General features: G+C 38.4%; 2 protein-coding genes across 13 annotated transcripts in view; one reads left to right on the plus strand and one right to left on the minus strand.

Annotated features, from left to right (window-relative positions):
* The window catches only part of LOC127049709 (uncharacterized), a 1,018,748-nt gene that overhangs the window by 962,831 nt on the left and 38,824 nt on the right, over nucleotides 1–17,093 (plus strand). The window lies entirely within an intron of this gene.
* The window catches only part of PUM2 (pumilio RNA binding family member 2), a 133,678-nt gene that overhangs the window by 55,894 nt on the left and 60,691 nt on the right, over nucleotides 1–17,093 (minus strand). For 10 of the 12 annotated variants that reach the window (XM_050950660.1, XM_050950655.1, XM_050950661.1 and 7 more), the window contains 7 exons: nucleotides 15,877–15,982; nucleotides 15,327–15,514; nucleotides 14,441–14,613; nucleotides 11,677–11,947; nucleotides 11,261–11,354; nucleotides 2,467–2,592; nucleotides 113–249 (listed from right to left, as the gene is read on the minus strand). In XM_050950660.1, the coding sequence (XP_050806617.1) occupies nucleotides 113–249; nucleotides 2,467–2,592; nucleotides 11,261–11,354; nucleotides 11,677–11,947; nucleotides 14,441–14,613; nucleotides 15,327–15,514; nucleotides 15,877–15,982 (1,095 nt within the window). The remainder of the gene's footprint in view (nucleotides 1–112; nucleotides 250–2,466; nucleotides 2,593–11,260; nucleotides 11,355–11,676; nucleotides 11,948–14,440; nucleotides 14,614–15,326; nucleotides 15,515–15,876; nucleotides 15,983–17,093) is intronic. The other 2 variants (XM_050950653.1, XM_050950651.1) reach the window with 1 other exon arrangement.

The raw sequence follows: 17,093 nt of genomic DNA on the forward strand, positions 1-17,093 counted from the left end.
TACAATTCCAGCTGAATTTTCTTTTGAAACTGATATTTTGAAGTGGAAAATCTTATACAAATGTTATTGTTTTTAAAAAATACAGTTCCTCCACATGAAGATTGTACTCTACCTGCTGCTGTCCTTGTGCTTGTGATGTTGCCTGTTGATTTGCTGTGGTGTTTGCAGCTGTAGCTTGCTGCTGAAATAAATTGGCTGGATATACCCCCCATGGAACTCCATAATACTGAGGAGGGACCACTGCCGGACCTAACAAAACATTCTTTTCAGTTTACTGTTGTTCATCAAAATTATTATTATTCATATTGCAATAGCTCCTATAAACCTTGATTGGGATTTTAATTCTACTGTGACAGTTGCTGAATGACCATCACACAGAAGACATTATCCCCAACACAAATTAATCTACTTTCAATTTTACAAAGAGAACTTGCATTATAATTGTCAAGTGCTCTTTAATAAATGTTAGTAAAACCAGACTTATATCTATTTTAAAAGATACATTTGATTCAATTGATGAGCTTCATTTTAACCCCCCTTTTCTGATTTGAAACAATAATAGAGGAACATAAGAAAGGCTGATACCCTTAGAAAAACAGCAACTACCAGGAATATGAAAAATATCAAATCACTGTTTCTGTTCTTTGAATGCAGCCGTTTAGTTAGGCAGTCAACCCTGAGTCTAAGTTTTAAGCATATAACTAATAACTCTCCTAACAATTCAAAGTTGTTCAACTGCTTTACCATAAGGCAGTTTACACTCAACTCTTGATGAGGGATAGCAGTAATTACTTTCTGGACACACTTTATATTCAAGTTACTTCTAAAAATAGTTTATAAAAGGTTAAGAAATGATTAACCATTTATTAAAATATCTGTTAATCAATTGTTCTAGTATGAACTCAAACAGGTGAACCACCATCATGGCTTATGGCCCTCTACAGCACTGTCTACTGACGTGCTCTTAATCACCTATAACTCATACTTTCTATTTTCATCTATAACATGCTTTCAACATCTATTAATTGGTTATAAACCATTTACAAAGCATAACCCTACTCTGCAGGGATGGAGATTGAGAAAAATTACTAATTTTGGGGTCAAATTTGGTTGTTTCTACTGGAAGGAATTTTTGATAAAGCTTGTGAAAGTTGGATGAATCACTTTGCAAACTGAAGCTACTACCACCAAAAATAAAGTGCCCATGTTCCTGGTCTATTGGTGTTAAACAAATCGAAAGGAAACATTCCATTTTATGAACTCCTCAGTCCCCAATTAGTTTGTTAAGTAGGAGTTCTGTTGTAAATGTAAATGAAGATCACTACAATCCCAACAGATACATGTATGTGGTCAAACAATTTCTGGGAGTGGGACACAACAGGATTCACATCCTAACAATAAATACCTTTCTGGTAGACTCCTGTTAAGTTAGAAACACTTATATAACATTCAGTAGTCGACGCTTACATGTAAAAGCATGCTCAGTCAGTTTTATCACACGCTAACAAATCAAGTCAGATTCCACAGGACAAACCCAGCCTATCCTGTCTAAACCAAAGAGCTTCCCACAGCAACTTTCTTGGCCTTTTTTCTTCAACACTCCTGATTCTCCACTTACTCATTCTGTATCCCTTTTATCTTCTGCAAATACAGCCTTGCGATTTTCCTTTGACACAAACACGCTAGATCACATCCTTCAAACTGGGCTGAGATACTGGTTTAGTTTTCTAAGCCCTAAATTTCCAGTATACTTGAGATACAAAAAAAAAAAAAAAAACTTAACAGTGAAAGGGTCGAACCATCATTTCTAGTCACCTTGCTCATTAAATGCCACAGTTCTCATGTATTGTGTGCATATTTTACATTCCTTTCCACTTCCATTACTGGGAGACAACAAACTTAAAATCTAAATCACTTTCCAAAATGCCAGAAGCAGTTCCAAATACTACATTTGCTCTGAGTACTCTGCAATATTTGTAGTTTTACATCATACCTTCCGATTTAAAGGTATTTTTTCCACTTCCGGTTGCTGTGTGAAAGACCCATGCAAACAGGGAACATACTGTCTATTGGATAGGGTACTAGATAGAGACTCAAAAACCATGATTTTCTAATCTCAGTTCCATCAATGACCTGTTGAGTCACTTTGGAAATACACTTAACAGCTCTGGGATCTCAGTTTTTCCATTTTAAAAAAAGGAACAACAATATTTAATCTTTTTCTATCATTTTCAGATAAAATATTAATAAAAAATCTTCTAGACAGAGCAATCTTTGATATTATTTGCAACAATTGAGAGTACAAAATATTCAGAAAGAAAGGCAGTTTATTAAGTGGATTACGCCCTCTTAATTATTCATAGAAAAAATCTTCAGAACTACAAATATTGATTTATCTCCAAATCCAAACATTTTCTCTAAGAAAATCAGTAAGTTATAATAAACATTGAGAAAAAAATGTGTTACCTGCTATTGTTGCTGCTGCAGCTAACCCTGCTGCAGTGTATGGGTCAGTACCTGGAGGAGCAGCACTGATAATGTACGGGTTTGGCACAAAAGCAGCTGGAGCCAAGCCGGCTGAGAACACTCCTGCTATATTAACAAACGAAGATTTAATTGTAGAAAATAGATCCAACAGACATTATTGCACATTTAATCAATGTGATCACAAGTTATACCTGTATTAAAACAAGTACTCCATGTACTCTTCTTGATTTTTTTGAAGTGACGACAAAGTAGCACAGAAATCATTACTTTCAATTTTTCTAACCACAAAATCTCTGCCCTAACCCCATTCAGTTAGGTCACATGAGGGAAGACAACTAAATATTGACAAATTTTACAAGTGCTTACGTGCAAATACAAGAAGTCTAAATATTAAGACAGGTGAATTTGAGTGCCTGCTACTAAATGAAGCTATTGTTATAATAAGCAACAGATAAATCTGGTGGAACAATGATAATTAAGGCTACGTTTTAGTCACTACTATATTTAGTAAAAGTCATGGACAGGTCATGGACAGTAAACAAAAATTCACAGCCCATGACCTGTCCATAACTTGTACTATATAGCCGACTAAATGTTGGGTGGAGAGGGAGCGCAGGAGTGTCCCAATTAGACAGGCCAAAAATATTTTGAAGTGCAACTAGCAAAAGAAAAAAAAACGTTGCTGTTAGTTTTTGTAAGTACATCAGAAGCTGGAAGCCTGTGAAACAATCAGTGGGACCACTGATGATGGAGATGCTAAAGGAGAACTCAAAGAAGACAAGACCATTGCAAAAAAGCTAAATGAATTCTTTGCATCAGTCTTCACTGCAGATGAGAGAGATTCCCACATGCGAGTTACTCTTTTTAGGTGATAAATCTGAGGAACTGTTCCAGATTGAGGTATGCAACATACGTGTGACTGTGTCAATCCCAAAACATTAGAGAGACAAAAGGTGAGTGAGGTAATATCTTTTATTGGGCCAACTTCTGCTGGTGAGAGAGAAGCTTTCGAGCCACACAAAGCTCTTCTTCAGGTCTGCTTTCAAAAGACGAGGTTGGGAGCTTAAATTCATTACTCTGCTAGACACCATGATTTTTTAATAACGAATTTAAGCTTCCTGGCTCGTCTTTTGAAAGCAGACCTGAAGAAGCGCACTGTGTGGATATAAAGTTTGTCTCTCTCACCGACAGAATTTGGCCCAATTAGAGATTTTCTCTCACCCACCTTGTCTCCCAGACTGAGGTGTTAATAGAAGAGATTTTGGAACAAATTGATTAATTTATCAGTAATAAGTCACCAGGACCAGATGATATTCACCCAACAGTTTCAAAGGAACTCAGACATGAAACTGCAGAACGACTAACTGTGGTAGGTAACCTATCATTTAAATCAACCTCTGTATCAGATGACTGGAGGATAGCTCATATGATCCTGATATTTTAAAATGGCTCCCGAGGCAATCCTGGCATTACAGGACGGTAAACTTAACTTCAGTACCAGGCAAATTGGCTGAAACTACAGTAAAGAACAGAATTATCAGACACACAGATCAAACACATTTTGTTGAGAAAGGCTTTTGTAAAGGGAAATCATGCCTCACCAATCTATTAGAATTCTTTGAAGGGGTCAACAAACATATGGACAATGTTGACCCAGTGGATATAATGTACTTGCACTTTCAGAAAGCCTTACTAAAGGCGCTTAAACACAGTAAGCAGTCATGGGATAAGAGAGAAGGTCCTCTCATGGATAAGTAACTAGTTAAAATATAGGAAACAAAGCATAGGAATAAATGGTTAGTTTTCACAGTGGAGAAAGGTAAATAGCAGAGTCCCCCAAGGATCTGTATTAGGACCAGTCCTGTTCAACATATTCATAAATGATCTGGAAAAAGGGGTGAAAAGTGAGATGGCAAAGTTTGCAGACAATTCAGCATTACTCAAGATAGTTAAGTTCAAAGCTGACTGCAAAGAGTTACAAAGATCTCAGAAAAGCAGGTGAGCAGGCAAGAAAATAGCACATGAAATTCAATGTTGATAAAAGCACAGTAATGCACACTGGAAGACATAATCCCAGCTATACGTACAAAACGATGGGCTCTAAGTTAGCTGCTACCACTCAAGAAAGATCTTGGAGACATGGTGTACTCATCTGCTCATTTGCAATGGTAGTCAACCAACAGAATATTAGGAATCATTAGGAAAAAGGATAGATAACAAGACAGCAGCAATATGGTATTTTCTATATAAATCTATGGTATACCCACATCTTGAATACAGCATGCAGTTCTGGTTGTCCAATCTCAAAACAGATATATTAGGATTTAGGGCTGTCAATCGCAGTTAACTCAGGCAATTAACTCAAAAAAATTAATCATGATTAATTGAACATACAACAATAGAATACCAACTGAAATTTATTAAATACTTTTGGATGTTTTTCTACATTTTCAACTGATTTAAATTACAACACAGAATACAAAGTGCACTGTGCTTACTTTATATTATTTTTTATTACAAATATATATACTGTAAAAATGATAAAAGAAATATCATCTTTCAATTCACCTCATACAAGCACTGAAGTGCAATCTCTTTATCCAGAAAGTGTAACATAAAAATTCAGATTTTATTTTTGGTTACATAACTGCCCTCATAAAACTTTAGAGTCTACAAGTCCACTCAGTCCTACTTTTTATTCCGCCAATCGCTAAGACAAACAAGTTTGCTTACATTTATGGGTGATACTGCTGTCTGCTTTGTATTCACACCGTCACCTGAAAGTGAGAACAGGCGTTCACATGGCACTGTTGTAGCCAGCATTGCAAGGTATTTACGTGCCAGATATGCTAAACATTCACATGGCCCATCATACTTCGGCCACCATTCCAGAGGACATATTTCCACGCTGATGATGTTCGTTAAAAAAATAATAATGCATCAATTAAATTTGTGACTGAACTCCTGGGGGTGGGGGGAGAAGAATTGTATGACCCCTGCTCTGTTTTACCCGCATTCTGCATATATTTCATGTTGTTATAATTCATGAAATTCATTATAATTCATAAAATGTAATGTGGCTAAAATGTAAAGTAATGCACATTGGAAAAAATAACCCCAACTATACATATATGATGGGGGCTAATTTAGCCACAACGAGTCAGGAAAAAGATCTTGGAATCTTCATGGATAGTTCTCTGAAGATGTCCACTCAGTGTGCAGAGGCAGTCAAAAAAGCAAACAGGATGTTAGGAATCATTAAAAAGGGGATAGAGAATAAGACAGAGAATATATTATTGCCCTTATATAAATCCATGGTACGCCCACATCTTGAATATTGCATACAGATGTGGTCTCCTCATCTCAAAAAAAAAGATATATTGGCATTAGAAAAGGTTCAGAGAAGGGCAACGAAAATGATTAGGGGTTTGGAACAGGTCCCATATGAGAAGGGATTAAAGAGGCTAGGACTTATCAGCCTGGAAAAGAGGAGACCAAGGGGGGATATGATAGAGGTGTATAAAATCATGAGTGACGTGGAGAAAGTAAATAAGGAAAAGTTATTTACTTGTTCCCATAAGAACTAAGGGCCACCAAATGAAATTAATGGGCAGCAGGTTTAAAATAAATAAAAGCAAGTTCTTCACACAGTACACAGTCAACTTATGGAACTCCTTGCCTGAGGAGGTTGTGAAGGCTAGGACTATAACAGGGTTTAACAGAGAACTGGATAACTTCATGGAGGTTAAGTCCATTAATGGCTATTAGCCAGAATGTGTAAGGAATGGTGTCCCTAGCCTCTGTTTTTCAGAGGATGGAGATGGATGGCAGGAGAGAGATCACTTGATCATTTCTTGTTAGGTCAGGGGTCAGCAACCTTTCAGAAGTGGTATGCCGAGTCTTCATTTCTTCACTTTAATTTAAGGTTTCACGTGCCCGTAATACATTTTAATGTTTTTTAGAAGACTCTCTCTAAGTCTATATATTATACAACTAAACCATTGTTGTATTGTAAAATAAACAAGGTTTTCAAAATGTTTAAGAAGCTTCATTTAAAATTAAATTAAAATGTTGATATTACGCCGCCGGCCCGCTCAGCCCGCTGCTAGTCTGGGGTTCTGTTCACCTAGGCCAGTACCGGGCTGAGCTGGGCCTGCTGCTGGGACCCCGGCTGGCAAGGGTCCGGCAGCCAGAACCTCAGACCTGCAATGGGTTGAGTGGCTCAGCCCACTGCTGCTCAGGGGTTCCATCTGCCGGCTCCTGCCAACCGGGATCCCGGCTGCCGGACCCGCTCAGCCCGCTACCGGTCTGCGGTCTTGGCCTTGCCAACATATAGTGGGTATCTACCTTCTCCCTGGTTCTGGCCCATTCTCTGCCTCTCTCTGCACTGAGCTGAGGGTGGGAGTGCACTGAGCACAGGGCTGGGGGTGAAGAGTCTGGCCAGGAGCTAGAATAAGGAAGGGGGCTTAGGGTTGGGGCAGGAGGTTTGGGTGTGGGGCACTTACCTGGGCAGCTTCCATTTGGTGTGAGGCGTGCAGATGGGAATGTGTGCGTGGAGGGGTGTGTGTGCAGGAGCTCCCATTTGGTGCTCAGGGTGGGGGTGTGGAGGCTGGGTTTGTGTGAGGGTGCCGGAGTCAGGGCTGGGGTTGTGGGGAGGGTGAAGGAGTCAAGCAGAGGGCAGGGTGTGTATGAGGGGGATACAGGGCTCAGGGCAGGGGATGTGTGCGGGGCTGCGGAGCTCAGGGCAGAGGGCTGGCGGGAGTATGTGGGGGGGGGGTCAGGGCAGGGGGCTGGAGGGGATATGCCCCTATTCCACCCCCCCCCCCCAAGGCCCTGCCCCTGCTTATTATCTGTCTCCACCAGGAGCAGCGAGCATGCTGATTCTTCCCAACCCCCTCCCTTGCAAGGGCCATCAGCTGATCGACCAGCAGGGAGGGAGGGATGAAGAGGCAGAGGAGGGGCAAGAACCCAGCACACTGCAGGAAGAGGCAGGGGAGCTGGCAGGAGGGGGGGGGGGGCAGCAGAGGACAGAGAAGAGTGGGCCGGGCCGGGCCGGGCAGGATTTTTAATGGCACGCTGCTGCCTGCCGGGACTCCAGCAGGCAGCAGCGCGCCATTAAAAATCGGTTCGTGTGCTGTCTTAGGCACGCGTGCCATAGGGTTCCGATCCGTGTTAGGTTCACTCTCTCTGGGGCACCTGGCATTGGCCACCGGCGGTAAACAGGATACTGGACTAGATGGACCTTTGGTCTGACCCAGTATGGCCATTCTCATGTTATAGCAGTCTCGGATGATGACCCAGCACATGTTAATTTTAAGAACACTTTCACAGCAGATTTGACAAAACATAAAGAAGGTACTGATGCGAGATTTCTAAAAATAGCTACAGCGCTCAACCCAAGGTTTAAGTATCTAAACTGCTGTTCAAAATCTGAGAGGAACAAGGTGTGGAGCCTGCTTTTAGAAGCCTTAAAAGAGCAACACTCTGATGTGGAAACTACAGAACCCAAACCACCAAAAAAGAAAATCAACCTTCTGCTGGTGGCATCTGACTCAGATGATGAAAATGAACATGCGTCAGTCCACACTGCTTTGGATCGTTATCAAGCAGAACCCATCATCAGCATGGAAGCATGTTCTCTGGAATGGTGGCTGAAGCATGAAGGGACATATAAATCTTTAGCACACCTGGCATGTAAATATCCTTGCAATGCCAGCTACAACAGTGCCATGAAACCACATTCTCATTTTTGGGTGACACTGTAAACAAGAAGCAGGCAGCATTATCTCCTGCAAATTGTAACCAACCTTGTTTGTCTGAGTGACTGGCTGACCAAGAAGTAAGACTGAGTGGGACTTGTAGGCTTAAAAGCTATACATCGTTTTATTTTTGAATGCAGTATTTTTTTTCTTTTACATAAATTCTACATTTGTAAGTTCAACTTTCATGATAAACAGATTGCACTACAGTACTTGTATTAGATTAATTGAAATTTTTTTTTGTTCTTTATGGTGCAAATATTTGTATCAAAAATAAATATAAAGTGAGCACTGTACACTTTGTATTCTATGTTGTAACTAAAATTAATATATTTGAAAATGTACTAAACATCCAAAAATATTTAAAATAAATGGTATTCTATTATTGTTTAATTGATCACAATTATTTTAATTGCTTGACAGCCTTATTAGGATTAGAAAACGTACAGAGAGGGCAACAAAAATGATCAAGGGTATTGAACAGATTCTCTATGAGGAGAGATTAAAAAGACGGACTATTCAGCTTGGAAAAGAGACAATGCAGGGGGGATACGACAGAGGTCTATAAAATCATGAATGGTGTGGAGAAAGTGAACAACACAAGAACCAGGGGTCACCCAATGATTAATAGGCAGAAGGTTTAAAACAAACATAAGGAAGTACTTCTTCACATAATGCACAGTTGACTTTTGGAAGTTATTATCAGTGGATGTTGTGAAGGCCAAAAGTATAACTGGGTTAAAAAAACAAATAAATTCACGTAGACTAGGTTCATCGATGGGTATTAGCCCCAGAGGTGAGGGATGCAACCCCATGCTCCAGGGATCCCTAAACTTCTAACTGCCAGAAGCTAGGATTGGATAACCGGGATGGATCACTCAATAATTGACCTGTACTGTTTATTCCCTCTGAAGCATCTGGGCTAGTCAATGTCTGAAGACAGTCTATTAGGCTAGATGGACCATTGGTCTGACCCAGTATGGCCATTCTTAATACCACTTTAATAGCCTGACAGCCTCATGTTGCTGGTCTGCCTTTTGCAACTGCCAAGTCAATTTTACCCACCTATGCACAGTCAACATTTATCTAGCTCTAATCTTTCTAGCATCTAAGCTCCATACGTGACTCGGGCTCTTAGGCGCTGTGATAATACAAATAGCTATACTGAGAGAGAAGAGACTGGGAGACTTGCAGGTGAAGATGCTCAGGGTCCCGCACTAAATAAAAGATTAGAGGAGAGCCCCTCAACTGGAATGACACCCTGGGTGAACCACCATAGCATGGATGGACATGGACAGGTCTCAGCTGGGCCTGCACTTTACATTTCTTCCCCCCTGTTCCCCAACAGTTCCACTCACTCATGTCCACTGCGTATGGATGACCAGACCACAGGAGCAAGGTGGCGAAGGAGGGTGAAAGTGAAGTGAGTCCAGGAGTTGGAGTCCACTGTCCCTTCACCAAAGTATCTCAACTTGAGAGGCTCCCTTGTTGGGCTGTCTCAGCTCACTGAAGCAGTAGCCCTTGAGGAGCCCGTTTGTGTCTTGATGCCTCCACAAAGATAACTCAGCTTTCCTGTAATTGCTGCTACTGCTACCTTGACTCCTGAGAACACTCAAGCAGTAGCATCAAGGGAGTAGAATGTCTTCTTGCTAAGATATCAACGCACCAAGGGCTCTCCAAGGCACTGCTGTTTCATTGAACCAGGGGATGCTTAGCACAGAGCTCCTCACAAAACAGAACTCAGTGAATAACTCCTGCTAAGCAGTAAAAATTGAAAAAACAAGCTTATCTTTTCCTTAAGACTTTACTGAAGTGCTGGTGAGTAAAGTTTGGACTTTCAGCAACTCAGATAAGAGTCCAAAAACCCTCAGGATTCATAAGAAATATGTAGACTAAATTCAAACACTGAAGTCTTAATCAAAGAGATTTTAGCCCTGCTTTAAACAGAAAATTCAACACTACTTTAACCAATCAATTGCTAGGGCACCTCTAGGATAAGCAGCTATTTATGACGGAATTGAGTTAATAAACACAATAAAAGCTATTCTGCACTTCTATAGTGCCTTTTACTGGAAGATCTAAATGGGCTATTACAAATATTAATTTAACCTCAACACCTCTGGGAGGAATATTAAGTATTATCTCATTTTACAAATGAACAAGTTGCTTCACTTACACGTACCGTATATACTTGTTCATAAACTGAGTATTTTGGTAAAAAAATGACGCATCAAAGAGCGGGGGTCAGCTTATAAATGGGTCTACCCCAAAATTTGATGATTTTAAACTCTATGGAATCATTTAATTAAATATCTAATACAGTGTCATTTTGTTTACCTGAAGCGTCTGCAGGCACGGAGCCCCTCAGCTCTCATTGGCTAGAAATGGCGAACCACGGCCACAGGGAGCTGAGGGCTCCATGCCTACAAACGCTCCAGGTAAACAAAACATCCCGACCCGCCAGCTGCTTACTCTGACAGCCGGGAGCCAAAGTCTGCCAACCCCTGAAATATAGGGTTGACTTATGAAAGGGTCATACAGGTTTTGCTATTTTTATCTAACCATCTTGGGGCAGGTCAACTTATAATAAACAGTCTGATGAACAAGCATATTTATGGTACTTTATGGCACTAAAATAAGTGTATTTCTCATTTTTAGTCTCATTCATATTTTCAATATAGTGTTCTACATAAGCAAAACTAATTTTCAGTCATTTGAACACAAGTGTAGTGACAAATATATAGGTGGAGGAAACAAAAAACTGAAAACGCAGTTTGAAAAACTGTTATATAGAGTAGGAATAATCTGATACAGCAGCTCTTCAAAATGATAACTAATATTTCTCTTTCCAGTGCACATACTATCTACTATTTATTAACTAGTTAGAACATCATAAACCAGCACACTTGAATTAGATTTGATATTTAGTAAACCGAGAGCAGTGCAGCAAAACAATACATTGTCAGCTTTTTGTCACTGACCTCTAAAGTATTTATGCATTATAAAAATCTCACCTATGTGCGGCTGCTGAGCTGCAGCCAATGCGTACTGTTGCTGCTGGGCTGCTGTTAACTGCTGGACAGTTAGCGCATTAGTCCTCTGGAAAAGCTATGAAATAGCAAACATTCAAGTTTTCAATTAAAGATGTGAGATATGCTTAAAGTTTAGAATTTATACATAAAATACTATAAACCAAGACTCTTCTGAAATAGGTTGGAAAATTGCGCACAACATATATTAAATGGAAATTTAAGTACATTTATTTGTTCCCATCCTACACTCTCTCAAGTATAGGAGTTTAATAAGGTGAAATACATCAAGAATTTTATGCTTAAATTGTTAATTATCAAGAACAAAAACTAAGTGCAGCATCTTCAAAGCACAGAATATTTTAACGCATTCCCATCAGTTCTATAAGAACAGCACTAACCTGCTGCTGAGAACTGTAGTCAAAAAGTCCTACAGTAGCTCCTGAGGAGTCCATTTGTACCTGATTGCCAGGATAGTCAAACTGCAAAGAATCAAGACCAACTTGTTCCATGGCATCCAGATTCTGAGTTTCTGGGTTTGAAAAGTCTTCTACCAGAGGTTTGTGGGTTGCAGGATTGGGAAGCGGACCTAATCCTTCTGTGGAGTTAGGGTTAGGACCCAGGCGCTCAGCTACTTCTGTTGGGGAGGCTTGTCGGCTTCCAGGAGTACGACTGAATAGAGAAAATTAAAAGATAGCCTCTTACAGCTGCGATAAATAAATCAATAATGGGCAAAGCATATTACAATATGTTGAAGGAGAATCTTTAAACATGAAAAAGTTTACAAATATAACTAAGAGAAAAAAGATTTACTGTAAGCAGTTTAACAGGCATATAACGGTGACCTAGCAAAAAGCACACCTTTAGCTTTACCCGTTTACTTGCGTTATAAAGCCCACTGAAAAATACTTCCAGACTCCTTTGAATGAAATGACGTGAACTGCTGATCACCTGTAAGGGTTTGTCTAGATGGCGAGTCAGTGCCTGGCAAGCTGGGGTATAAATCTACAGCATGTTGGCATGCAGTGTACTACCTGGCCATGCGGACCATGTTACTGTACACTAAGAGCACCCCAGTGTGCTGCCAAAGGTTGGTAAGGTATCATACTCCACTTCCCAAATGGGAAGTGTTATGTCAGTCCTACTTCTCTCATCTCTGCAGCACTCAAAGGTTTAAATTTTTCTCACTGAAATGAAGGCATGGGTGCCTCCAGCAAATCTGTAGACATAACTCTGAACTTTCCAGTATAAAAAAATCAGAAGTCAGTCTTTAGCTGGGGGAAGGAAAACATCACAAAGCCTGTCACTTTTAAAAAGCCGATTCATTCCAGAGCACATATAGCCACTCTAGTGCTTTGATGGTGACAAAGAGCAACACTATGACAGGGAACTTTTGTCAGCTAGTAACACAGCCTGGCTACAAACCTAGATTAAGCATTAAAAACCATTTAATACTGCCTTTTCTTTGCCTGTGACACAAGCCAGGAACCAAAGAAACTAAAGTTTCATGCACCGGTTATTCCAATATCCATTTCACTTATAAATAAGAATTATATAGGAAGAAACCCCATACCATAAGTTAATTCAAAATACAAATGTCAAGAGATACAGGATGAATAGGACAAACATTTTAAAAAATATATTTAGTTAGGATAGGTTTGCTCCTTACAGTGGTGCAGTTGTGTTGCTATAGTTAAAGTTGTGTCAATAGTTCAATTATAAACCTCTATTTGCAGGGATTCATAACTCTGCTTCAAATTGGCCACTTATTTAGATAGCCTTTTCTATTATTTCTTGAGAAGTTTACTGGGTTTGGATGCTCTTCTGCACTTATGCATATAAAAAAATGTCATTTCTAAAAAAAATAATTTGGAAACCATTTTGTTTTTAATATTGTCATTGCTTTTGATATTTAAAGAAAATAATAGAACAGATTAAAATTAATCTACTCTGCAAGTGCAATACACAATTAAAATGGATGAAAAATGTTTTATTTTTGATACTGCAGCATGAATTCCAAAGGAGTGACGGTACCTTTTCAGATTCACAATATGTTGAGGATTTCTCTTTTGGCATAATTAACATGTTTGTTTGTTATTTTGTTTGTTTTTAATATGGGCAATCATGTATTTATCCAAAAGACTAGAAATGGGTCTGGAGGATTCATTCTTATCCATAGGGTAAATATCCATTTCCTTGCCTTCCAAAATTAACAAAATAAAAGTAAAATCAAACAAACATTTAAATATATAGGTTCGACTTTAGACCAAGAAAAGAATATTAAAAAGTTAAAGATTATGATCTTTAACTCGAGTTTTGTACCTCCTCATTCTCCCATCCATATTAAAATGGACTTATAAGCAGCAGTCTGAACAGAAGTTTTCTGGTTTGTCAATGATTATGTCAATTATCAAGGATTCATTAGATAGATATTTAGATACTAAGGTAATTAATCTGGTAATTGTAAAGTACCAAAGGTTTAATTATAGATTAGATAAAATAGGGTGGCTGCTTGTGACGACTGACTGGACTGTTATGATCAACGTTCAACTCCCAAGCTTGGAACCTCTCCTTTTAAAAAACAAAACAAAAACAAAACCAAAACAGAATAAATGTCACTCTCGTCAGCATTCAGAATGGTGATAACTGGCTGAGAAGGGAGCAGAATCACATCATGTTGGTCAAATTGTGTGCGGAAACTGAATTGGGGTTCCGACAGGATATGCAGAGGGAGGATGCGCTGCTTTATAGCAAAATTAGAGGTTACATTAAAATTATGCAGGACTAACTCCGTAACACGAGTCAGATGTGAAAGTTATGAAGTTTAAGAAGAAAAAAGTCACAGAAAGTAATTTAGTTCATGATTTATTAATAGTATAACATCTTAAAGCCCCCTTTAACATATGTTATACAATGCCTTTTGCAGGTAGTAATTTATTTTGAACAACTACTAGATTTATTTATCTAAGATGAACTTTTCTCTCTCATGAAAAATGACACGTGGGCTAATGAAACTGTAAGTAACATGGCACAGCAGGAGGGGGAGGATGTGAGATAAAAGAATCAATCTACAGCTGAACAAATGTTTGAATTTGACACAAACAAGAACTGCAAGTATCCCTAAAGAGATATGCTTGTCTTCTTGAGAAACAGTTAAAAGCTTACTTAAAATCTTTGCAATCGGCATCCATTCCATTTGGCAAACCTCTGCCATTTATTTTAGTAACATCCTCATCATCTCCTTGTTTAAGATCTCTGTTTTTGTCCTGCTCAAATGGAGAAGCCTTTCCTTTCTGATCTCCTTTCTCAGGTCCATCTGTTTCAGCATCTCTAGTGCCCTGAGGAAAAAGAATCTGTTTGATTCTGAATATTTAACAGAACACAAAAGGAGCACCATAAGATGACCTAATTCTACACTATAGTGCATGTAAAAAATACAAACATTTTGGTCTAAATAAAATTGCATTTGGTAGGTAACTTGTTTATGAAGTTTCAACCACACGCAATTAGTAATTGCTAAAACATAAAAGGTCATTGTCAGGATTTATAATGGAAAAGTTAACTCAACCTTAACTATAGCGGTGCTGGGAAAGCAGTAATACCACAAATTAGATCACTGTATACTGTTTTAAAAAAAATTAAAAAAAAAAATCAAAGAAGTGTTTTTAAGAACACAAATAATATGAAGCTCTAGCCCAAAGGCCATTTTGTATTTTGCTTTAAATACAGTTATTAAGAGTTTTTACAGCTCACCAGTGATTTGTACAGTACCTATTTTTCTGACTGGATTTGAAGGTGATTGGTAAATAAATGCAATAATTTTCCTGAGATACTTATTCAAGGCCAACAACTCCCCAAATGCTTCTCCCTAACCTCTTCATGTTAGGACCTTCCAACTAAGGAAAAGTGGTGGGTAAGAACTGCACATTCCTCAATTGAAGGGAAAGATAGAAGAGAAATGGAAAAATGCAGTAGAAAAACATATGTATGTACAAGAATTCATAGCACTGCTGTAAGTAACTATGCAAGTTTAAAGCATTAGATTACTTACAAAAGCTCCTTTCCTAAACCGAGAATCCAATTTATCTGCTGGAGAGGAACTTAACACATATTCTACCATGCTCACTCCAAGGCCACCACTTTCTGATCGAGGAGACAATACAGCATTTACTTCACTGTTTCCATGAAAACCCTGTCCAGGCTTTCTCTGTACCATAATAGGCTGGGACATAGAATGGTCTGTTAAAAAAAAAAAAAAAAAAAAAATTACTAATCTGTCCTTTACAGTATAACTTGCAAAGCTGTTAACATTTCATAAAGGGGAACATATTAAGCAAGACCAGAACATGACAAATACAAAGCCAGTTTTATTTTTAAAAGTTATAACTGAATATATTAATTTTAAAAAGAATCTTGTATCCCAGTTTTGAGACGCTAAGTGTTACTGGCATACTATTGTCATTTGTTCAGTATAGATTTCTCAGAATTAACGTGAGGGAAAACAATTTAAAATGTAATGCATATCTAGGGTTTTATAAAACTATTACTTTCAGATAATGGTTAACAGGAATGATCTTTAAATGTGTATTATAATCACTTACGAGGAGTTCCCCATGCAGTCTCTCTCCACTCATCACCAAGGAATATCCCTTTTTGTCCATCTTTTGCTGAATCATCAGGTTCCCAAAACTTTTTGGCAGGTAACAGCTATTTAAGAGGGGAAGTTACTTCATTTAAAAATAGCCAAAAAATAACCAATAGTTCTTATAAATAACCAAAAATATTAACAGCACAACTAAGGGGGATATGCTCCATCAATGAAACAAAAAAAAATTTTAGATATTTAATTTAGACATTATATAGATGTTAAATATACAGAAGGAAACAAATTACATTTAAACAACATTTAAAGAGTAAAAAATAGTGTATAATTAATTCCTCATGAAAGGAGCTCAACTGACAACCTAAGACTCAGGAACTAGTTACCTAGAACACATACAGAATGAACAGTAACTATGGAAGCTTTTCCATGCTAATGTGCTGATGTTCTTCAACCCTCACTTAGTAGGTTGCATCTCTAAAGATGAGAAGACACTCCAGTTTCCATCATGATTCAAAATATTGGCCTTTCAGCCCAGACAACTAACAAGAATACAAAATCCAGAGGTAGTTTTCATGATGCGGTTGTGTTAACTTGGAAATGGACCAAGTCCACAAACTTCAGATAGCAACTATCTGCATGATGGCAGTTCAGCTACCTTTACCTTACTACAAACCCTGACATGTTTGATTCAGTGACCTACAGATTAAAGGTTCCAAATCTCAGTCTTTCCCCTTACCGATAGGGTTTGCTCAAGTTACTACTTCTAAGTTAGAAAAACCAAAGCCATTTCAGAAAGCAGACACTGCATTTAACTTAATCAAAAACATTCCTATGTCACCAGTCTTTACATCATAATTTTTTCTATCCTGTTTTATAACTATAAACATCAGTGGCAATATAACTAGGTTTACTAACTCTGTCACTGAGGTGTACATTTAAGTCCTCTCAAACACATTAAGAATACAGTTTTCATATTTTTGTGCTAATTTTTGTGCACTCTGAAAAAGTGTAACCCAGCATTTATTTTTTAAAAATCTATTTGTTAGTGGACAGTAGGAAAACATTTGAAAGGAGAATATTAATCTAATTCAGCAGAATTTAATGATCCATTTAAAACAAGTTTCTAGGCCTTCTGGAAGTGGAAAAAAATATGACAAATGTAATCTGATGCAACACTATATTGCCTAGTCTGCAGATAGTGCCTATGCAGCAGCT

This window comes from Gopherus flavomarginatus, chromosome 4 (genome assembly GCF_025201925.1).
Source record: "Gopherus flavomarginatus isolate rGopFla2 chromosome 4, rGopFla2.mat.asm, whole genome shotgun sequence".
In the NCBI taxonomy this organism is placed as follows: Eukaryota; Metazoa; Chordata; order Testudines; family Testudinidae; genus Gopherus; species Gopherus flavomarginatus.